The 23,647-nt window shown below is 42.9% G+C and overlaps 2 protein-coding genes across 3 annotated transcripts in view; both read left to right on the forward strand.

The window, feature by feature from the left end:
• The first annotated feature begins 7,249 nt into the window (after nucleotides 1-7,249).
• Nucleotides 7,250-10,083, forward strand: rpl38 (ribosomal protein L38). The gene is made up of 5 exons (XM_070990675.1): nucleotides 7,250-7,297; nucleotides 7,504-7,530; nucleotides 8,139-8,199; nucleotides 8,403-8,525; nucleotides 10,015-10,083. Exons 2-5 carry the CDS (start codon nucleotides 7,528-7,530, stop codon nucleotides 10,038-10,040), a joined length of 213 nt encoding a protein of 70 aa, XP_070846776.1. The 5' UTR covers nucleotides 7,250-7,297; nucleotides 7,504-7,527; the 3' UTR covers nucleotides 10,041-10,083.
• A 968-nt stretch (nucleotides 10,084-11,051) lies between these two features.
• ttyh2 (tweety family member 2) overlaps nucleotides 11,052-23,647 on the forward strand; it is a 57,234-nt gene continuing 44,638 nt past the window's right edge. The window contains exon 1 of one of the 2 annotated variants that reach the window (XM_070991046.1): nucleotides 11,052-11,657. In XM_070991046.1, coding sequence (XP_070847147.1) covers nucleotides 11,529-11,657 — 129 coding nt within the window. In that variant the 5' untranslated portion in view covers nucleotides 11,052-11,528. The remainder of the gene's footprint in view (nucleotides 11,658-23,647) is intronic. The other variant, XM_070991045.1, reaches the window with a different exon arrangement.

Below are 23,647 nucleotides of genomic sequence, written 5' to 3' on the forward strand. Positions count from 1 at the left end.
GTGATGAAGGCCACGCTGACTTTTCAAGCAGTTTGCAGTGACACGTGCTTCACGGCAAACCTTCTCAACAATCTGTTGCTTCACTGACAAGTCGAAGCACATTCACATTGAGATTCTGTCAGGGTAAACCCTCAGACTCTCTAATAATCTCCCCTCATCTGCAGATGTACTTAAAGTTTGCCTCCGATAAGGCAGCCGGAAACGGGATCAATACTCGACAAATCAATGGGATCAATAATCAGGGAGATTAAGCACGCAGTGCTGGAAAGAGGATTGTGAAGTTCTCTCCTCTTGCATTTCTAATGACAGCCGCACTTGAACGTAACTTCAATGACACAGACAGTCACTTTAATTCAACATTAACTTCTAAGCCTTTGTATTTCACCCAACATCATCACTGGTGGTGGTTTTCCTGCAGTGAATAACAACTTTTTGGATACAGTTAATCCTTTAAATTAAGAAAATAAGAGCGCCCTACCACCTCTGCTCTATTTTCCAGTGCATTCATGCAAGACGTGCATTTCAAACCGTCTACCGACTTCACGACCGAAGTAAATCCAATAAGGACGGTTCAATAAACTATTTCAGGTAATCTTTTGTTGCTCCTCATCCATAGATCAAACCGTGATTAATAACACAACCTGCCGCTGCATTACTCATTAGCTCTCAGTTGCCTCTGCTGTCGCCCATACAGGCTCGCAGGGAGAAATGATGTGTATCATTACCTACAATGTCTGTGGTGGAGCTCCTGAAATTCCATCATCCACGCTTTACGTGTTACAGTCAAAAAGGATCTCTGCAGCTAAGATCATTTTTTCCTGTAACCCCACTGAGGCTTTTTAATAAGCCAGCGCACAGTTACAAAGTACGATCATCCCTCAGCCTGAGGGTACACATTTTTATTCCAATTACTACCTTTACACAAAGAGGAGGGATTACAGTTTCGGGGTACTATTTTAATGCAGTTGTGTCCAGAAAAAGGACTTTAAATGAGTTTCAGTGCAGAATGAATTCACAAACGAACACTGCTGTGTAAATAAATTAACAGTTGCCCGCGGCAGGCGTATTGAATCCATCTTTTTTTTCCTTTTTTTTGAAGGAGAGAGTAATTTGTAAGTACAAATTATTTAAAAAAAAAAAAAAAAAAAGGAAGAGAGAAAGTTCATAACTTTGAAGATTTGTGAGATAAAAGTATACATTGGGGCAGAAATAAAGCTCAGACCTTCTGATAAGTCAAGCTCTGGAGTGTTTTTGGCTGTATCCTGTATTTTTAGAAGATTTTGGGGTGCAAATCTGATAACATGGAGGGCTTATCTGTTAATTCATATGGCATCTTATTTAATGAAATGTGTTTGTTTTGATATTTGAAAGAAAGGAGCAAACAGAGAGTAACATTCAGTCCTGTAATCACTCCCTTTGCAAAGCACAGAGACTCCATTCTTTGATCCACAGCGTCTCCCATTGTCACAGCGAGGACGAGACACACTTCAAGCCCATATGAGCAGTTCCTCACTGCCCTCTATTGTCAAGAAGCCGGAACTGCAATTGTCAAAAATGATATTTAGGATCAGGCTGGGGTTGTGCAAACAGCTTGGCACAGAGGATCATGTTTGTTGCTGTGCAAGCAAATGGAATAAAGATCATCCCGCCGCAGAAGAGCTTTAGTTAAACCGATCATGGTCATTTGTTGTAATCTATGGGGCTGAGCTGATCCTCGCCGTGCACTTGTACTGTAATACATCCACCCCTCACGGATGCGGGCATTCAATAAAGATGACAAATAACAGCACGGGATATCATAAAAATAGGAGAAATACCAGAAAGGCACACACAAATTAATAAATTTAAGCACTCACATCGCACATATGCACTCATGTACAGTAACACCTAATGTGTCCAGGCCCTGTGCTGATGACACATCAGACTCTTTCTAGCTGCTCTAAATGAATTCATTTTAATATGATCTGCTGTGATTAGTGCTGACAGTATGTTTTACATGATACCGCTCTTTCAAACTGTGGTGGAATGTAATCAAGTACTTTAGTTAAGTGCAAATTTGAGGTACTTTTACTTTACTTGAGTATTTCAGTTTCATGCAGCTTAATACTCCACTACATCTCAGGGGCAATTATTGTAGTTTTTACTCCACTACATTTGTCCGACAGCTTCAGTTCCTTTCCCATTAGGTTTTTTCCATACCCTTACTGTTCAGTGAAAACCACGTATCTCCAAATTTGATGATTCTGAATTAGCATTTTTCTGATAAACTGAATGATTACGTGTTCCTTCATGGGTTGAGAAGAACTTTTGATACTTTACATACTTTTACTTAAGTATGTTTTTGGATTCACTGAGATAAGTAAAAGAATAGAATACCGAGACCTTCTAGCTGTGAGGTGACAGTGTTACCACTGTCTCACCGTGCCACCTAATATCCTATGTATCCCATAAACTGTGCCACCAGTATATCCTATATACTGTAGGATGACCATTTCCTCGCCTATAAATGATAATGACAATGCACAGCCCATATAGAATATAAAATATTTGTTTATTGTAATAACAATGATTTTTGGTCATTTCTGCATTTTGTTCTACAATCCATGTATTAATTTTCTCAAACACTACGAAAAGTAAAACCAGAGTCAGCAAAACATAAATCACAAATATTCACCGTGTTGATTTTAGATTGTATAATGTTTAGGGTCTGAAACTCTCCATCCACCTCTCTATCAGACCTATATCCATAAATCACACAGCAGTTCCACATCACGCTCTGTGAGCAGCGATCAAGGACATGTTTTATGATTCCTATGCATGGAGTAAAGATCCAGCATCCTTTAACCGAAGCTGCGAGCTCCCTCTGCTCTGCCAAAGAGCAGCGAGCCTGCCGTCAGCTGGAAAAATACAGTATAATCTATTTTCAAAGGAGTTGAAAGCCGTGTTGAGATAAACTGTTCGTCTTAGTTCCTGTTACGGCGAGGAAAAACCAAACAAAACAACAAGGGATGATGGAATAAAAACAGACATTCTGCAGCCTGTGCTCGTGTTGCAAGGTGGTTGCAGAGGTCCTCCTCTGAAATCCTGAATCATTACTGAAACAAACTGAACTCCATCTTTTACCTTGATTGACACGAGGCTGCTGAAAATTTAAAGTCCTGAGTGAAAGGTGTCCAATAGGACAAGCGCTGATTAAGTATCTGGGGGAAGATGGCCTGTGGACACGGGCAGACAGGTAGATGGGAGGTTAATTAAAAACGACTGATCTGGTGTTTCCTGTCTTTATGAATTAATGCCATGCCAAAGTGGGTCTCCATGGAAACGGACTAAGGTGTCACTCAAACTCGGCTGGCACGGTGCTCCTGGTGTAAATTATTGACAAAGATCATCCATCCTATTTGAAACTTGAATACTAAAACAGTCTTCAGCTGATGGAGCTCATTAATGACCTCAGCTCCAGGAGAAACATCTATAGTGAATCTGTATTCAGTGCTGTGGTCAGTGAATTGTCGTTTCCTCTGCAACACTGATTTTTCCTTATCTGCGTCACTGCAGATCAAACCTGCTCACATGCAGCTGGGACTGCACTCACGCTATGAACAAATCCTCAAAGGACAACATACTAGACTATAATATCCTGAAAAATGTAATTTTCTCAAGTTTTATCTTACCCTCATGCACGGCTGATGTTTGAAATTATTCATAATCTTGCACCAGTCTTACTGGATGCCTGGCCTGTCCAGGCGTGGGCAGGGCCGGAGCATCCACTGGTTGCTGCCGTTCAGAAAGACAGCCTTTAGTCAGTCAGTTAAAGTGGTGAGGAAGTGGAATTTCATACCAACAAACATCACAGAGACTTTACAGAGGCTTTACAGCATTTAAAGGTGCAGTATGTAGGTTTTAGTGGCCTCTGGTGGTGAGGTTGCAGATTGCAACCACCTGAAAACCCCTCACTCTCCTGTACGGTGGCTACTAAAAACACAAAAGGTGCTCTCTAGTGCAAACATGGCAGTCACCTGTAGACATAAAGCTCCTTTAAAGGTAATTAAAACAAAGCAATTCTTGTTCTCAGGTGATTGGAGACTCAAAAACATACTCGTGACGATTGTGTTCCATTTTTGCACAATGTTGCACAGTGGTCCTTTAAAATCAGCCTCAAGCTTTGGCTGGCGTCAACACAAAAGCATCCCCACCAATGATTGCTTTGTATTTACTATATTTATCATACTGATTGCATTCATTATCCCACACTGACGGACTTGTACATATGGGGCTGTTTTACATAATGTATTTGCAGTTGTGTGGCTGTTTTTTATCTACCTGCTCGGGGACAACATATGTAAATTAGCTGCTGGCTAACTCTCATGCAATTACTTTTAATTGTACTCTGCAAAAATAAACAATAAAATGAAATTAATAAAGGATATGTGTAATCAATTACAAAGCCAAAAGTAGAGGAAACCAGCCGAGCAGCTCTGACTGTCGTAGGATTGGCTCATTAACTTTTTCCCTGCCGTTGTGGAAGTATATCAAATTATTTTTGTCAAGTTGTGGGGATAATAGATGAGAATTTTATCACCGAGAACCATTTATATACTTAAAGGCGCGTTGCTCTGGCACCCTCTGGATTTATCTGTCTTGACTGTGAAAGATAATTGAACCCATAAGTCAGTAGGTGTGTGTAGTCTCAGAGGCGTCTCAAGCAAATCTTTCAGCTTTTTGAGCAACTGCAATTTACAGTTTGCATGGAGCTACAATAAAGGAATAGCTGCCAGAACATATACAACTAAAACACAACGCAGCAGTCTTGCAGGAAACAAATTGGGCCTCTGGGCTTCGAGCCGCTCTGCGTCCACTGTTACTTAAGAAGAGAAAAAGAGAACAGAATATTAGCGGACAGCCAAGCGTGAAAATATTAAATGGATCATTGCTGAGGATGCTCCGTTTTCTGCGAGCGTGCAGATTTTGAGTGATCCCCTGCCACTGTACCATCTCCCCCCGTCAGACGCGGATTGGACAGGAAAATCCTAGTTTGCGAGGGGAAGTCTGCTGATTTGCCCCCACTGATCGTATGCTTGGGTCAGCCGGGGACTGCGGTAACGTATGAGAGATTGTTTCTCCGTCTCATTAACCAGGTGGAGAGTTATGCTCAGGAATGGAGAAAGTACCTGCACGTAACCCCTCAGGTACCTGCCATTACCTGAATGTGTGATGTGTTAGGATGCATGTCTACAGCCAGTGTGACGCTGTCTGTGTTTCCTTTTATTTAATTGTTTATCATTTATTAATAATTAATTCTATAATTCCGGTAGTTTTGGAAACATAGATTTACATATCGTAGAAAAGTGCCCTTGTAGTTATTATTATTTGAATTATTTTCTATTCTTTATATTTAAATGTGTGATTATACTCTCATTTCTTGTTTTCTTCTTGTATTTCTTGCATTGCTATGATGTATTGGTCTATTGGTCTGTCAGATAGATAGATAGATAGATAGATAGATAGATAGATAGATAGATAGATAGATAGATAGATAGATAGATAGATAGATAGATAGATAGATAGATAGAAGCAGAACACTCATAACTTCAGGTAAACTACTTGAACGATCAGACGACACTCAGACTCGCTCTGAATACACATAATTTAGCTGCTTATCTTCTGTCTCTATAGACGGGGATGCAGCCTAACCTTGGGCTGCTATAAACCAGGAGCACTGACACAACCTGCTACGAGAATAGAATAACTTTTTAAAAAAAATGAAAAGCATTTAATTACAATGCGAGCTTTATTTTCACCTTTGCCCTCTGAGCTACAGTATAAATGATAATTTTTTTTTAGCTTGTGGAGGCATTCGTCCTGAAGAGGTGTCATTGTCCATACAAGAGGAGTTATAATTGACTCTTGAACCATCTCAGTGTTACAGCATTTTGTCACTTTATCTATCCTCTTCTGCTTGATATCTTACTTGATATACTTTATGTAATATTTTACCTTGTATTTATTGAGTATTCATTCCGTTGATGCAAAGGATAACAAATGTTCAAAATTGTTGCTTTTTCTTATGAAATGGTGGATAGTTTTACTTCTTCTGGCCTCAAAAAAGGGATTAAAATCTGAAAATCAGTGGTGGAACAGCCAACAGCTCATTGACATGTACATTAAGTGATAAGGGGACAGTGCTTCCTTTTGAGGGGCCATAAAGGAAAAAGGTTGGGAACTACTGATGTAATTTGTTGGAGAAATGTTAAACAAAATGTTAAATTTGAAAAATAACAAAGTGGTGGGTTGCTACTCAGAAAATACCCAGAGGTTTTGGTTTCTGTAGAAGTTAGGATTCAGTATTCCTAAAAGCTGTCTACTGCCCATGCCTGCCCATGTTTTGGGGCTATCTGAATAAACTCCATTTGACATGCAGGACAAGGGCGGACACATCAATGCACCATCACGGCGCACTCGGCCTGTCTGTCAACATACAATAAGAAAGAGGACATGTGACATTATATGATCAGTATACACTGAGGGAGAGGGACAAGAAAAAATCAGTGGTTTATTGCTACTGCAGTGGAAGAACCTGATGAAAAACAATGAAGTGGAGGACGACAAAAGCGCTGTACAGAAATTGAGTAATGGAATTCATACATATTAGTCATGCTTCACAGGCATGACTTTAGGTATTCTCAGAGAATTATGTTCTGTGTGTGTGCATGTTATGTTCAAGAAAAGAGCTTATGTGTATCATCTGTGTCAATGCAAGCACCAGATGAATAAATCATATTTTGACTGTGATATAACATAAGCAACAAATCATTGACAAGCAGCAGATGGAGATGAACTGCGTACAGGACAAAGATAGATGAAATTACCAGGACAAAAATGATCAAAATGTTCATGTGAATGCATCACACTGTTATGTGTCTTTTCAAAATCCTTAATTTCTTATGGATATAAAAGGGAAACTTGGCTCAAAATTGATTTTTTCATGTGGTGAATTAAATGGCAATCTGGCCTGAGAAAGTCATCACTTTATTTGGCTGCTTTTCTTTGAGTACACAGTACATGATCAGGGCAAAACATATTATTGAAATATTATGAATAAATTAATGCACGTTTTCCCACAATTCAGTCAGCTTCGTGTTTTTTTAATGATTAAACACTGTTTTCCCTCGACACGAAATAAATACCGGTATTGCGCGTTTCTTTCTAAACCTTGGTCCTCTGTGCTACCCGTAGCGCGGTATAAAAGCCTTTCAAACCGGAAGTTCCACCCCTCTTCATCCCCTCTCTGGCAGACTGAGTGAGTGTCATGTCCACGTATAAACAAAATCACCATTTCTATCGTCATCCATCCTCTTTAAAGTTCATTATTACATCAGTGTTTGTACCAAACTATGATTATTCCTACCCGTAGCTCGATGGCGAGATAACTATTTACTTTCTAGCACGTTTCTTCCCGTTGTAATAGCCGATGAATTGACTCCATGTTTCTCTGCTCTTCCCCAGCGTTCAGTCCGCTGACCCGGCAGCATGGTAAGGACTTTAAATACTTTAATAGCGAAGTCTGCACCGCTGATAATGCTGTATATTGATTGTGTGGGCATGTCGTAAGGTGAAATGTGTGTTTATGATGCTCTATCAATCGTCACATAGGGCGGCGATGTGGTTAGCATTGGTGATTAGCATTAGCATAACGCTGCTAGCATGATTGGGCCACCCGGCTACTGCCTGTTGCAAATAGACAAGTTCACCAGCCCAGAGTAGTTATCGAAAATTTGGAGGTGCCGGAGTTACCGACTTCAAAACCACCAGTTAAAACCATGTAAACTGTAACCGTTGCGAACTGATGCAAGCTGTAATGTTTCTTTGCGTTAGCCATGGCCGCCAAACGCTAGTGACAGCTAGTTGCTTTGAATGGAGACATGCTTTTCCCTCAGCAAGACGTCCAAACATCTCAGGCTGATGTGCTCGTGATGCATTCACAGTCTTGCAAGAATAATGATGGACCTAGTGCTGAGTTTCGCTCTCTTATCAGAAACGTCAGTTCCACCGGTCCCCTAACATCACTTTGCTGTTCATTCTCAGTATCTTGAGTGTTGACGTTATGAATATTGATTGTCTGCTCTATTGTTTAATTGTAGCCTCGCAAGATTGAAGAAATCAAAGATTTCCTGCTGACAGCCAGGAGGAAGGATGCCAAGTGTAAGTTGAACTCTTGACACTCACCTGCCTGTACCTGTTGTTGTTAAAGCTGCAGCAAAACAAAGCAGTGCTCAGTCTGTTTTGGAAATATACAAATATTCATGTGCTATCAGTGTCACTTTTAAGTTACATTTGTGCCTTTAATCCAAGTAATGTAGCTGTTGGTGAATTGAATTTGAGCTGGCCTGTTTGTCTTCCTTTAGCCGTAAAGATCAAGAAGAACAAGGACAATGTTAAGTTCAAGGTGCGCTGCAGCAGGTACCTGTACACCCTGGTCATCACAGACAAGGAGAAGGCCGAGAAGCTCAAGCAGTCCCTGCCCCCAGGTCAGTATCAACAGACACAGCAGTCTGGACAGAGCAGTCTTGGTTCAAACATAGAAATCCCAGTTAGTGACACAGTGAGGGTTTTCTGGCATCTAAATGAATGATGTATACTTGAACATAGTCTTTGGTCAGTCTGTTTTTGAGAAGTTTATGTTTCTCTGGGTCTAATTTAAGGTAGCTTGTAGAATTTTAAGCCACGGGTGTCTTACAGCATGTTTCTATGAGCGACTTCCTCAGTTTACCTTGTCCTAACGCGCACAAGAGACAGTGTGACAAATATCTGTTGACTGCGTTTGTAGAAAGGCATCGCAGACGTTTACAGTATAGGAAATGGATTCAGCGTATTTATTGGGCCTTAGGAACATAACCCGTGCGTCTTGGTTAGAAACAAATGTATAAACTGCAGTTTACGGTTAAAGCTCAGGTGGCTTTTGTAGCATTGTAAGAGTCCCCAGGCGGTACATAATATTAGGTTGTCATGGAAAATGACCAACTGTGCAACTTAAAGCACAGTTTCAGAAAGTTGTGCTGAGGTGAGTTATATTAAAACAAAGTCTTTGACCAGATGAAAACCACTGAATTTCAGGCAGGAGCAGCAGTCAGAACATTGGAGTCTCATCTCTTAATACACGCCAAACAATGTACAACACTGAAAAGGAGCAGTGTGCATAATTTTAAACATGACCAACAGCACCAATGGGAATACACAGTAACACTAAGGAGACCCTATAATCATAAAGTTGACATCCAATGTCTGTACAGTGAGTCCTATATATTTAATAATATTACTGTTTTATCTGCTGAATGGATTTCTGCATGTAAAGGTCATGTGTGAGCACTGATGCATGTGAGCGTTGACTCTTTAATTTTTAGTTGTTAATCGAAATGAAGTTGTGGCAGACGTTTTCCTGCAATTTTAAGCTATTTTATTCTGTAGGTGGCTGCTTCCATGTGGGCTAGAGCTGCACCAAAGCTGTTTTCCTCAAGTCTTACTCAAAAATGATGCTTTTAAATGTAGCTGTAGTCCAGAAAAAGGCACAATCATGCTGTAATATTCAGTCACATCTGTCTTCATTGGAGCTCTTCAAAGTTCCCACACAAAAATAATTATTCTACTCTGACCTCAGTGGTTTGGTTGTTTTGTGTAACTGTGTGGATTCAGTTGCCTTGAAGTCATTAATTTGACAGAAGTCATTTGACAGTTAATCTTAAGCCTCAGTCGAAGCCTGCTTGTTGCTGAATAACTGTGTGACTGAAGCAGGTCTGTTGGGTTCGTCAGATGTTCACTGCAGACAAATGTTCGTGTTTGTGCCGCAGTCATCTCCTTTTTAGAGATGTGTGTTCATTAGTAAGTGCTGTGAGATTCCTTCAAAGTTTATGCCTGCATTCACAAGAGGCAGGCGTAAGGTCAGGGGTGTCAAACGGTCTTTACTGGTGTGAGGTTTCATACCTGTGAATATTTTCTAACTTGTTGTTTTTCTCTTTTCAGGTCTGGCTGTGAAGGAGCTGAAGTAAATCCTTGATGTACAGATAATTGTAATAAAAATTGGAAAACAGATTTGATGTCTGTGTTTTGTGTCCACTGTATTGTCCTCTCATATTGTGGCAAACCTGGATTGCATTAAGACGTATTAGATAGATGGGTATGTGTACGGTGTGAGGACAGCGCATCGAATCAGAAAAGGTCATACATGGTGTTTTGACATCTTTCCACAAGATGTCAGATTTGAGCTATAATTAGACTGGAAAGTATTTTGAGAGCAGAGCTCTATGTGCTGAATACCTGCTAAAATAAACCCAATATGATCTGATACTTTGATGTTTCACTAATTTTCTGTTGGTGCTTAAATACCCCAAATACACCATTTATACCTCTGATCATCTGATAAACATCTATTAAATATTACCAGTAGTCAAGCAGTGCATGCTCTATAAAAGCACGCAGTGTTCTGTGTATGAAAACCTTATCTTAAAGATAAATTATTCAGCATTTGTTCAGTAAATACAGCCTCTGTATGTTGAGCCGGTCGGGTCAGCCAGCCTCAGACTGCATGGCTGAAATCTATTTAGGACAGCGGCTTGCGGGAATAATCAGCAGCAGCTGAATCCTGTAACAAGTAAGACGACAAGCATGAAACATTTTCCTGCACCAGCACAGCATCACAGAATCATGCTATTAAAACATCAGAGTCCTGTCTGGATGCCAGTAATGAAACCAGGCAGGACAGCGTGACTGAGTTGATCTGTTTGCTGGGATGAAGTCCAGCAGACACTCGGTGCTCTGTGAGTGATTTTACAGTACGGTTACTGAGGATCTACAGATGTTAAAACAGCTGCACAGACACTCTCTGACCTGTGTGTTTACAGTTAATGAAGGTAAAAGTTCCTCTCATCGGACGTCCCCTGCGAGAACAGGAATTAGGTTGAAGTTGTGTGTAATTGTCGCAGTTAGCCACCAGGTGGCAGTGCAGCAGCGAAGTTATCAGAATAGACGGATAAAACGACGCTTCAGTCAATGAAAATGATATTAGCACAAAACGAATGAGTGTTTGTATGAGTGTTGCTAATAGTCTCACCTCAGACAGGCTGGCTGGTTAATATCCCCAAACTCCTCAGAGCTCAGGGGCGTCTTTGCGCGCTCCCGCCTCTCTTCGCGTCCTCCTGTGCGCGCTCCCGCCGGTGACCGTGTTGTATAGTGCGTTTGGAGCAGCTGTCGGTCTGGTCGGAGACGCGGAGACATGGGCGCAGTGTGAGCGTTTGTCCTTTTCATGAGAAATCTCTGCCGGATTTCACTTTGCAACAACGCCGCTGTCTCCGCGGGGACTTCTTGGACGGTTTTTGCGCTCGCCCGGCTGAGAGTGCGTCTCTACAGACAAGCATGCTTTTATCTTTGTCTTTGTCTGATATGAGACGGGATTAAGTTCTCCGGCAGCGGACCAAGCAGCCCGCTTTAGTAAAAGGGGGCTAATTTAGGCTGTAGCCTTACTTTTTCTCGGGGCAGGGATGTCTTCGGCTCGGGTGGATTACATTGCGCCCTGGTGGACTTACTGGCTTCACAATTTTCCTCATATCAACCTGAGGTTTCAGCCCATTGATAACAGCTTCCAGCCTGAAGAGGAGAACTACCAGCAGGTCAGTAAGAAGATGAGCATGGGGCTTTATCAGGACCCGGTTATTAAGGACATAAGTAACCCAGACTTATGTGATCTTATTGTGAGTGTTCTGACTTATTGTTCCTCTTTCTATGATAATCACTGGCTTCTCATTTTCCCGACACTCCTTTGGTGTCACTAAAATCACTTGCAGGGTGTTAATCATGATGCTGCCTGCTGCCTTCAGACTCAGATCACATTCTGCATTATTGATGACAGAAGTGGCCCCATAATGTCCCTGTATGATCCAGTGCACTTAAGCGGTGGCCGCTTTGAATATTCATACATTTATTAGGAGCTTTCCTTCAGCTCAGTGAACCAAGTCAAAAAAAAAATCTGGGAGTATTGATGCCATCATTCATTCTCAAAGCAATCATTACTCCTCTTTGCTAAAGTGGAATCCACCATTGAGTCACAGTAGAGACAGATTATCATAAGACGGGGGCAAATAAATTGTCTTTGTGTCTGCTGGTGAGACACTGTGGGTCAGGAAGCACATATGTGCTTCACCCCTGGGAGCTGAAGTGGTTCCCATCTCAGTCCAGAGGCGGTGACAGGGCTGTTTCACACAGTCCTGAAGTGGCTCGGGACCAACTGTTGGATGACTAATGACCTGCTTGTGAACACATGTCAAGAACTATAAATGTTTAATTATTTCACTGTTTAATTTTTCACGTTACAGCTTAGCCTCTGTCCGCGTGCGTCCCGTAGGTACATCATGCTGAGAATAGATGACATTTAAAATTCATTGCTGCTGCGTTTTGGCACAGTGGATTTCAGGGGGAGGTCAGGGGACCTTCGGGGTCCGAGGGGGTCAGAGCCTCATAAAGATGTGAAGTGTTGAATTTCAGGTCTGAAGTGACAGACAAGGGGAAAAAATAGTTAAAGAAACCACAGCAGCGTGTGTGTGTGTGTGTGTGTGTGTGTGTGTGTGTGTGTGTGTGTGTGTGTGTGTGTGTGTGTGTGTGTGTGTGTGTGTGTGTTGTGAGTCACATTTCAAAGAAACATGAATCATCACAAGAATAAACTTTGCAATCACGCTTTCACTTCACCATCGACTGTACAACCGGAGGGGCAGCAGGGTGCAGCTGAGGCGGGGCAGGCCAGCAAGAACTGCTTTGATTGATGGTAGACATGACAGTCTCTGAAAGACATCAGGATCAATGAAGGCTTATTCTGGTTTATGTAACGTTTGCTGAATGACAGCCACAAGTGGACAATTACAGGATAACGGTAAATGGTACTGTGCAGTGGTACAGTAGCAAATGTAAGTTACACAACTATCAGCCACCACAAGCTAGTGGTCCTACCAGACCAACTGTGACCCCCAAACCCCCGAGTGTGGTGAACCGAGTGATTGTATTTTATTGCTGATGAAGTCAACGTTTAATTTCTAAAAATGAATGTGTTATTTCACCCTTCAAAAGTTACATCGTCTCATTTTAAACTCTTTACAACATGTTAGAAAGGCCTTTTTCTCAGCAGACATTTTGACCGGTCATGTGCAACAGGTGTTGCTCATAACGTTAACGACGGCTGTCTTCTGTTTGGGCGCCCATGACAGCGGCACTGTGAGCCAGCATGCACAACGCCAGGACCCAAAGCAAAGCATTGAACTGGAATTCAGCCATGATTAATTTGATTATTCCCATGTGCTTTTCATACTGCGGCATGACGAAATGTCATCTGTGGAAAAGGTTTCTAACTGATTTTCTGGCCATTTGGGGGCAGCGGAAACAAGCTGTAAACACTGCTGTGTCGGTGAACAGTTGCCTAGTCACACATCCAGCAGATACATAGTAACATTGATATTATCATTCTTCAGCAGCTGTGTTTCTGGCCACAATGTAAGTCGAACCGTTACTTTACTTTTAGCTCATTTTTGGTGCTCCACCAACTCGTGCTGTAACTGTTTGTGTATTCCTGCAGAGCGGTCATGGTACGGGTGTCACGGTCCAGCGCGTGCAGCTTCATTGATGCACATGATGTGGAACCAGAGTTCACAAGCGCGAGTTCCCCTTGTAAACTATATTTGCGTGCAGTTATCAACTTGTGCTAAGGTTAGCACAACAAGCTGATTGCTGTGCGAGTCAGTCAGACTATGGCGAGTGCTAATGAAACGCTGGAGCTGACGACCCGCCTGCGTCCTTTTAAATCAGCTGTTTGGGAACAATTTTGTCAACTTTGTCTTCTTGCTGTTTGGTGCAGAGCAGGTTGTGTTTATTAGCGACAGTGTCTGTGACTCCTTATGTCTGATGCTACTCTTTGCTTTTAGCTGCGATCTCTTCACCAACGGCAGGAGTTCGATGCATTTGTGCTTTACAAGATATCAGATGGCAGCACGACTAAAATGGATTTATGTTGTTCTGGTATCAGGGAAGAGATGGAGAGTGTGCGGAGAGAAGCGAAGGACATGTTTTTCCTTCTCATGCTGCCAGCCTCCATTCTCTGGAGTGATGTAGAGTCAGCGCCACGGGGTGTGGGAGGTGAGGGTGGTGACTCTCAGCGGGGGAGCGGCACTTCCTCCTCAGAGGCTGTCAACCACAGGCAGACACTCAGATGAGGGCGGGAAACCCCCATCATCAACCTTTCCTGCTCTCTGTGACTTTTGTTTTTCTGTTCTTCTCTCTGCCTCGTCTTCAGTGCTCAGGTTCTCTTTTGTCTGTCCTTCACAGATATAGGTCAAGCCCTCCATGCTCCCACTTCGTAGAACAATTTTGTGTGAAGGACCGAAGCTAATGACTCAATTCTGTGCTGATATGAGGCTATTTTGGCCTGTACATTTCCTGTCCTTTGAGGGTTGGCATGCTTAATTTTGATCACCACTTCCTTTGCATTGCTAGCAGTGATAGGCTGATTTGCAGGATATGCAATCAAGGGATGAAGATCTGGTTAAAACGGGTTCTGTGTGACACCTGGATGTACTTGCATAGCTGGGAGACACAGATCTGATCGGCACTGATTTCATACGTGCTGTCATGGTGACCTATGACAAATACAATCAGCATCAGCTATGCAGTTTTGTCCAGCATAACAAAGATGTCTTCGACTGTTTGCCCTTTGGTTGATCGATGATTACAGCCAAATCTTCTTTAGTCCACTCGGGTATTATACGTAATGTTAAACAGATCCGACCCAACCCAGACCCCAATGACCTTAACATTTTATCCACTTTTTCTTCATCAGTATGATAAACAACATTACAACTGATATTTCTGCAGCGTTTAATAATAACAAATTTAGTTTAACAGAACCAAACTTAAGCTGAATAATCGATCTGTGTAATGTTAGTCAAATGTGTCCACTCTTTTGTCAATTATTTGCTGGATCGATGTTTACTTGGCTGCTGCTGTGGGGAGTATTGAACAGTTGAGCGTGCCTTTAACCCAGGCCGTGTGCCTTTTCAGAGGAATTATAATTGGCTAGCTGTAGTGTGGGCAATCCTGCTGAATTCCTATGTTGGCTCTGGGCCAGTGAATGTGATGGAATGCATGGGGTTGTGATCTTTCACTGTGCTTTGTCTGTGTGTGTGTGTGTGTGTGTGTGTGTGGTAGTAGGTTTCTCACCCTGTGTTGGACGCTGGCATTGTCACTGAAGGAATGTCTGAATCACCTGACCAGACTTCCCTAATGTCTGTCCCCTGACAATAAGCGAGCTATTCTTCTGTATCTTGCAGTTGGATATTTTGGAAAAGTCTTGTCCAGTGCTGCGCTGAACTGCAAAGTTAAGGGTATGCGCGAAATGAGCAACAGCAGGTCGTAGGACTTGTTATCTTCCTGATCAACCTGAAGGCAAAGCTGTATCATGCTGCCTCGGTGATTCCCCTCCACGAGCTCAGGACAGGACGATGAAATTCATGGTGCTGCATTCAGTTACAGAAGTGATGTTTTGTGAGGATGAGGATGGTCAGACTCTGCCTGCTTTCACCGCTCCACTTACATGTTTCCGGCCAATCGCTGTTTGAAGTGAAGCTGATAATAGTCTGTTTGGGAAAGTTATTCTGCAGCTGGAAGGGTGGTTTCAGGAACTGTTAGATGATCGGTTTGTTTTAAGCATGCTGAGACCTTTGCTGTCTCCCCCCTGAGAAAGTGTCAGCCCAGCACCGTTGATGATGATTGCCTTGGGAGGCGCACACTCCTGAGGTAATCTTCTGATCTCCTCCGGAACCACTCAATCCTCCTCAGCCAGGCCTGGCCGATGTGTGAAATGTATTTCTCTGCTCCTCTTCTCTCTGCCTGGAGGATGAAAAGAGGGCAAAAACTGAAAACTGAAAAAGCTCTCCCCAAAATAGGACGGGGGCCTAGTTTTTCAAATATTTCTGTGTGTGTGTGTGAGAGAGAGAGTTTGGGTGTACTGAGCCAGACGTCATGTGTAGGTCAGCAGGTCCTTGCCCATCTGACTTCCTTTCCCATTTCCTGATTTGTGACCCAAACAAGTGTGTGTCAGATGTTTTCTGTCTCCATCACATGGACTGCTGTTCCTCATCCAGCCGAGTCGCCCTGATAGCGTCCACACAGCCGGGATCCTGACATTTTATTGTTAGCAATTATAAATACTATTACTAAGCGTCGAAATTACTTAATGTTAAAACTCCAATGTGATGCCAAGACAAGCCTGATACGTATATGTTTTGCGCATCATTCAGTCAGCGGCGTCATTGCTGTTATCAGGGCAGCTACATCCACACAAAATCAGAAATTAGTCTGTGGCTTCTAAAATAATTAACTGACTCCCCCCCCAGAACAATACTTGACCCAAAGTTTAAGAAAATATGTTGGAAGGTATTGAAATGTGTCAATGAGAGTTAGATGAGAAGATTGATATCACTCTCAAAACCGTCCAATCAATTTGAATCGAGCACATGGTTAGCTTAGCCTAGCATAAAGATTGAAGAGACTTCCTGCAGAGACACCAGGAAGTAACTGCTCCTTGCCAAGAAATAGTCCATTCCAGTGCAAATTCTCTTTTTTTTCACTTTGTGTTTTGCATGAATGAAATAAACAAGCTCTCAGGTGTTTTTCCTCCTTATGCTAAGCTAAGCTAGCCATCTTCTGGACAGACAGTTATTAATTTATGTTTATTAGCTTTACAAGACCGTGAAGTATTCCAGTAGCCACAGTGTCGGACGTCATATCGATGCTCTCTGAAGATTTATTTTATTTGTTTGTCTTTTGTCAGCAGACAAAAAAAATAAAGGACATAAAATGTTGTATGGTAGCATAACAGCGTTACACATACTACATTTTTAACCAATTTTTAAATAACTGTATGAATTTATGACAGAAACATATAAAATTGAAACATTCCTCTGAGACGTTTACTATGAACATCCAGTATTTTTCTTTTATTGTCTGTGGTTGGCACAGTAATTATTGTAAAGACTGTGGCTTTACATTCAGTGCATGCTCAGTGAAGCACAGAAAACAACATAACATGTTGTTGCTCTATCGCTGAAGGAAAATGTGCCATGTTCTGTACTTTCACCACTAAAACTGTATTGTCAAGGAGCTACTGAAGTGTAGTCTGTATTAACATTAGACCAGAACATTTGGAAGCCTGACCAAAATAAACTTGTTTATAGAGATTTATAATGTTCATCCCTGTGTTCTTACTGCAGGTCTCTGACAGCGTAAGCTACTCTGTAATTGCAGCTTTTAATGCAGAAATAAATCAGTTTTATTACCTTAACGAATGTGGACATCCAGTTGGATTTCACACTCCCTGTACATAATTACAGATGATTAAAGAACATTTGTCTGTCCCCCAGCACAAGAGAACAAAGACCTTGGTTTAATAGCAGCATCATTTGTCTCTGACAAAACAATATCCACGTTTCACATCTCACCACTGATCATTTTAATGTCCAGCTCAGACAAGTTTCTGTTGAAAGCTTTTATCTTGCTATTACAGTGGAGTGCCATGGGATAAATGAACAAGCCACAGACATGGTATTCAATTACAAGAGCAAACACACTCTTAACACACTCGATCTTGCTGCCTCAGTGGCTTTTCTTACAGAGATTCCCTGAGAACAACGTTCCACCCGAGTGCCTGCAAACAGCCTTCTCCTCCACACCTTTCTGTGTCTCTGTTGCCTTTGTTTTTCCCTGTCTCTCTCTCTATCACTGTAAATGTTTTCTGTGTTCATCAGCATTTCCTTCACCTCTTTGTTCATTGATGTCAGACCTTCGTATAACGGTCTAAATGGATTTGGCATTGTGTGAGAGCTGCTCATGTGTGCGAGAGTTTCTGTGAAGTCATGGATAAAATATGTATTTTCCTGCTTTTAGAAAGTATAATGTCCTTCAAGCTGCACTTACTTTGATTGTACAGCAGCAATCATTTCCTAAAGTGCAGTTATTATTGTGTGATTACTGTATACCTGTGTCCTTTAAATTAAGTCATTAAACCTTCACATAATTCAGTGTCAAGCTGCTGAACGTTACTGATCACAGCTAATTGAATAACTGCCTAAGCTGTTGTGTTGCTCTGTTTAGTTTCTGATAGAAAATGGAGAATTATGCATACCAAGGGCTGAAAATCCATTATCGGTTAAGCTATCACAACCACTCTGATTGCATTGGAAATTTACCAGCTCCTCTTGCCTCCTCATCAAGAAAATCAATGTAAAATCTGTTGTTCTTGATCCCCGCGCTCGTCGTCTCACCGCAGCCTCTCCCTGTATGTGTGAATGACCGTGTAACCTTATTGCTCAAACAGTGATTCACCTCAGCTCGGCTTCTATCGTCGTCGTGATGTCTTGCTTTTCTTACGCGGCCATCTACTTTGTCCTCGTTTGAGTCATGCATACGCATAGAAAGACGCACTCGCAGTGTCCCCTCTGGCTCTCCAGAAGGTCATTAACCCCAATCTGTCTCTGTAGTGCTTGAAGCCAGTAATTAGCGTCACCTGATTGGCTAGATGGTATGGCTGAGGTCTGTACTAATAAGGCATTATGTCCGTCCCTCCTGCTGATGTAACAACATTTAAACAGGGTATGACAGCACTGAATGACTATCCATGGTGGGGGGGTTGCGAGTGTTTGGTGTTCCTCTGCATTTCCTTGTTGGTGATGAAGAGCACAATAACAGTCTTCTCCAGGCCACATGGAATGCTCGCATGTACCCACCAAAAGCCGTGTGAACTGGTACAAGCGGATGCATGCAGCCACATTCCCCTCCAGCAGAGACAACAATGAAAGTCAGCTCTTCCATGCGAGCTCGGGGGGGTTGGGTGTGCTGTGTTGTGGGGGTGTAGCATCAAAACCACGACCCCTGACTCCCCTGAGGGAAAGGTTTGGGCTCTGGGTTCACAGAGGGTGTTGAGGAAATAGGAAGATAACACGCTTCACTGCCCTCCAAAGATGTCCTGGTTAGCATGGCCTGCACAGGAGCAGTTACCGGGAGGTTTTACCAACGCCTGACACGAAAATCTCAGAAAATGAGCAAAGCTCCTGAGACCTCCAGTTTGCAATGGCAAAGTGTTGAGGGCAACAAGGCAGCGCAGCATAACAGATTTAAAGCATCCTGTAGCAATGAAGCCTCCTTCTTCCTCCCTTTTCCTCCTCCTCTCATCCATAGCCCATGGGTCGCTTTGCTGGGACTTAATGGCGTCCCAGCTGTGAACATGGGCAGGCCCAGCCGAGTGCACTCTGCCGGAAAGAGCCCTGGTCCCCGGGGCATTCACCCGAGTGTCAGAGTGGGACAGGCAGCAGCGTGGAGGGAGACAGTGAGTCGGACTGCTCCATTGATCTTTGGGGAGGGGGCATTTCTTAAGGCACTCGGCGGCCTTCGTTCAACCCTTCATGGTGGTATGAATTCATTATAGGAAGTGCCGTATTACAGCACTTCTGTGCAGCATCTTAAACGTTTCAAAGAAGGATTTTTTTTTTTTTGGCTAAAAATTTCTAAAAGGAGTCTGATTTCTGTCTGTTTTTGCTCTTTAAAGGATCCATCCACCAACACCAGCTGTTAAAGATCCAGTGTGTATGATTTACAGGAGATAAACAGGATCTAATATTCAGAATCATGTTTTCATTCGTGTGTAATCACATGAAAATAAGAGCGGTTTAGTGATCGTTGCCTAAGAATAAGTTCTTTATATCTACAGAGGGAGCACGTCCTCTTCCACAGAGTCTGCCATGTTGGATTTTTGTACATCCAAACACTGGCTCTAGAGAGTTCATTTCACATTTTAAGTTACCTGAAGGCCCGTAGGGGAGGGTGAGGCAAGGGGGATTCAGTTGTTTGCAATACAACCTCACCATATGCCGCTAAATCCTACACACTGGAGCTTTAAATCTGAGAAAATAACTGCGATCATGTCATCAGGGATGGCTCAGCTCGAGCTTGGGGATTAGGACATTTAGCAGAAACCCTGTGTTTCAAACTGGGGGTTTGGGATTTGAGGAAAAAGTCTGTATTTCATTGCATTATAGGCATTGTAGGAGCCAGTGTGTGGAGCTTTACTCAAACGCAGGACTAATAGTCAGGATGCCTCTGCTGCATCGATTTTAAACACTCTCTCTCGAGAGTCTCTCAACTTTATAGATGTGCGATACTAAATCCCTAGAATGCCGCTTTCAGATAAAGCGGTGACAGTTGCAGCAGTTAAAAGATAAGTCAAAGACCAAAGCCATCCTTATTGATTTCCAGCAGCAAGAAGAGGCCCCTGCTGCTCACTAGGCTTTGACTTTTAAGGTGGAATTTCTTTCTCTGCCCATGTCTTCTTCCTTCTCTAACTGACCTGACACATGTTTAACCCCTATCATGTTGAAGGAATGTCACTGTCCATTCAGGGAACGCACACACACATTGTACATCGGTGCATGCTGCGCCTGGAGACCTTCTCCACCTCCGCACAGCTGTCTGCCACCTGCTGTGGAGCAGCCATGCTTGCGGAAGACACTTCATATCGCTTAGCGTGCATTTAGCGCCACTCCAAGCTAGAGGAATTCCGCTGTTAGTCGCCTTAGTCCTGCTCAGCAGATGCACTGTAACAGATGGAAGTGCTTTCCATCTTTATGTATTAATTATAGTCACTACTCGCATATTAAAAATTTATTTTCAGTGGGCGCTCAGCATAAGGCATGAACTATATTACACTTAGACTATTATGAGTTTGCATCTGCTTTGACACACAGCATGTCCTCCATCTCCTCCGTCCTCTGTCTCTTTCCATTCTGCTCCAGTAAAGCACATTTTTTTAGCCTCATCCAGAGGCATATATTCAGGTCAGATTTAAAATATGCCAGTCCTTTTATACATGGACACTGAACATTTGGGGAAAAGTCACCCAGACGAAATGATGGTGAAGTTGTGTGACTGTGAAGCTTTAAATATGTGCTTATGGAGTGCAATAAAGTCGATTTTATTGAAGGATTTAAACGATTAGCATAAATTTGAATGATTAGCATATTAATGAATTTCTTAGCTGACAAAAGATCAGTTTACAATTATAGTCAGTTATTTGTTGGATTGGCATTTTTCTTTAGATAAAAAATAACAATTAATAAAAAAAACACTAGATAATCACAACAGATAGATAATTAAAGTGATAGTGGTGGTCTTAATTGGATTACACTGGATGTGCTTGATGAACTTTGCCTTTTTTTGAGTTCACACAGCGGCCACACGAGAGTTTTTATGAGTAACAGATGGTTCAAAAGTTGCTCTGAAAAATATTCCTCTCGCGTTAACTTTGCCGAGTTCACTTAGGTATCATCCCTTGAATTATTCCACGTCCTCTGGGGCCCAGCACACAGCTGATTTGTCTTGTCACGCACGCGTGTGCTCATTTTTTGTACATTCAACAGTGAGATTCTCCGGTTTGTTCACTATTTTGGGAAAATCATAGCATTATGCAACGCTCCAGCCTCGGGGCGAAGCCATCTACACTGGGCTCGTAATAGGAGAGAAACTGGGCCGTGCCCTGAGTAATGAAGAGTCTGTCGTGTGGACGAGTTAGCTGTGTCTTTGTCCTCGCCGTGCAGACACACACTTTGTCATCCTTTGCCCTCTTTCCCGCGCCTTCGCTCTCTCTCATCCACACCCTGCTGTCTCACTGTTTTCATTACCTACAATATTCCCTCCATCACCCTGTCACCCACCTATTTCTCTTTATTCTCATCCTCTCCCCCTCTCCTCCCCTCCACATCTCAGGGATCGCCTTTCCACTCAGCTAGATCTTCCTTCCTTTCTCTCTCTGTGTCATTGCCTCCAGCCTCATGCTCACCCCACCCCCTGTCTGCGGGACAATCGAGAGGAAACAAAGCAGAGAAAACAGCGGAGTGGGCCTCTCGAGTTAGGAATGAGTAAGTAAGGAGAAGGGTGTTAACATATCGAGTCTACTTTTATGGGAAGCTACTCAGACCTAATTTAGGTAGCAGTTAAGTGGTCAGAGCTGCCAATTTGATTTTTTACCACAGAGCGAATGTGTGCACACTCTGCTCGGTAAAAGACAAATGGTGTTTTTAAACTTAATGGAAGGTTGGAGCGCTTGGGAAGCGATGGTTACAGGATGGGCTTGTGGTGTGCGTCTCTGTGTGCACATTCGGTCTCTGTGTGCGACCTTCCACTGAATGGATGCTGCATAATTCAGAAGCCATTATTTTCGCACCCTACGACTGAGAAGAAAGGACAGTAGAGAGAGAGAGTGATGGAAAGGAAGACAGTGGAGAGTGTTGTCTTGGCTGTAACTGCTTTAGGAAAGTAACCTTGGAATAAAGGTTTCTCTGAAAAAGGACATATTTTTTCAGTTCCTTTGTGAGCCCCGAGCAGTTTTTGAATTTTACAGTTGGTTTTGCGGGAGTTGACGTGTCCAAGTGCCATGAAACTCACCGGTAAAAGATAAAGTTTTTTCCTCAGATGGTCCATGTGAGGTCTTTCAGCCGTCCACCATTTCCCTCTCTGCCTCTCCCCCTCCTGCCACATTCCCTCCTTTCTCTGCATTGCCTGGCTGCAAGGGGGAATCACAAGACAGAGGCATGGCAATTAAAGCCGGCCTGTCACATGCTGCTTAATTCAAATAGGCTGTGGAAAGTCGGCCTTTCACTCGTCCTCCCTCCCTGACGCAAGGGCACCAACTAACCTGCACGTTACCAAGGCGATAAGAGCGGCTGGGTGGCCCGGCGTTTGCGGGCTCAGCAGGAGTTTTCCCCCCTTTTCTCCTCCGTCGAACCGCCTGCCTCCCACCCATCCCCCCACGTTTGTATTATCCACCTGCGTCCCGCATCTCCATCTCATTTACTGTGTTCACCTCAATTACACCCAGTTTATGCCAACTCTCATCAGTCGAAACCCCCCGCCCCGCCTTCGGATGAGACGTGGAGCCTCTCTCTCTGTGTCTCTTTGTCTCACCTTGGTGCACACTGCCATCCATCTGTCTGAGCACACCCATTAACACATTTACAATCCCATATCCTAAACTGCAGCGCTAAATTCCCACTAATTTCCACCCCTGTTTTATGAGGCGCTGGAGAATATGAGAAAGTTGAGAGGTCAATGCTTGCAGTTTGCCCTGCCCTTCCTTTGACACCTGTCCTGCGTTTTCTTTTTCCTTTTTTTTTTGTCAGCAGATGTGCGGCCTTCTACATGAAAGGCATGTCGCCGTGAAATGGTACAAGATGAGGCACTGCACCCCAACAGATGGAGCATAGGGAGAGGAGCGAGAGCAGAAAGAAAGATTGATTTTAGGGGGAAGGGAGAAAATGATAGAAACAAAGACTCGTGCTTCAGAAAGTGCCAAATGATTGAACACACATAATATTTATATTTATGTATATCTCACAGTCTTATTTTCACTCTTTTCACTCTTTCGCTTGCTAAGTCGACAGGAGAGGGACTGTGTCAGATGACATAAACAGCTGTTTTGAAGCTTGTGGAGGATTTTTCAATTTGCCGTTTACCTGTCTCTTTTATAGAAATCGTTGACATAATCCTGCAGATTCTTCCTTTTTGGATTTTAATCCCA

Source organism: Chaetodon trifascialis, chromosome 21 (genome assembly GCF_039877785.1).
Source record: "Chaetodon trifascialis isolate fChaTrf1 chromosome 21, fChaTrf1.hap1, whole genome shotgun sequence".
Classification (NCBI taxonomy): Eukaryota; Metazoa; Chordata; class Actinopteri; order Chaetodontiformes; family Chaetodontidae; genus Chaetodon; species Chaetodon trifascialis.

Coding starts and splice junctions, on each gene's coding strand:
- rpl38 (XM_070990675.1), top strand. Junction 8,200..8,402: donor CAGGAGGAAGGATGCCAAGT/GTAAGTTGAACT, acceptor GTCTTCCTTTAG/CCGTAAAGATCAAGAAGAAC. Junction 8,526..10,014: donor CAAGCAGTCCCTGCCCCCAG/GTCAGTATCAAC, acceptor TTCTCTTTTCAG/GTCTGGCTGTGAAGGAGCTG.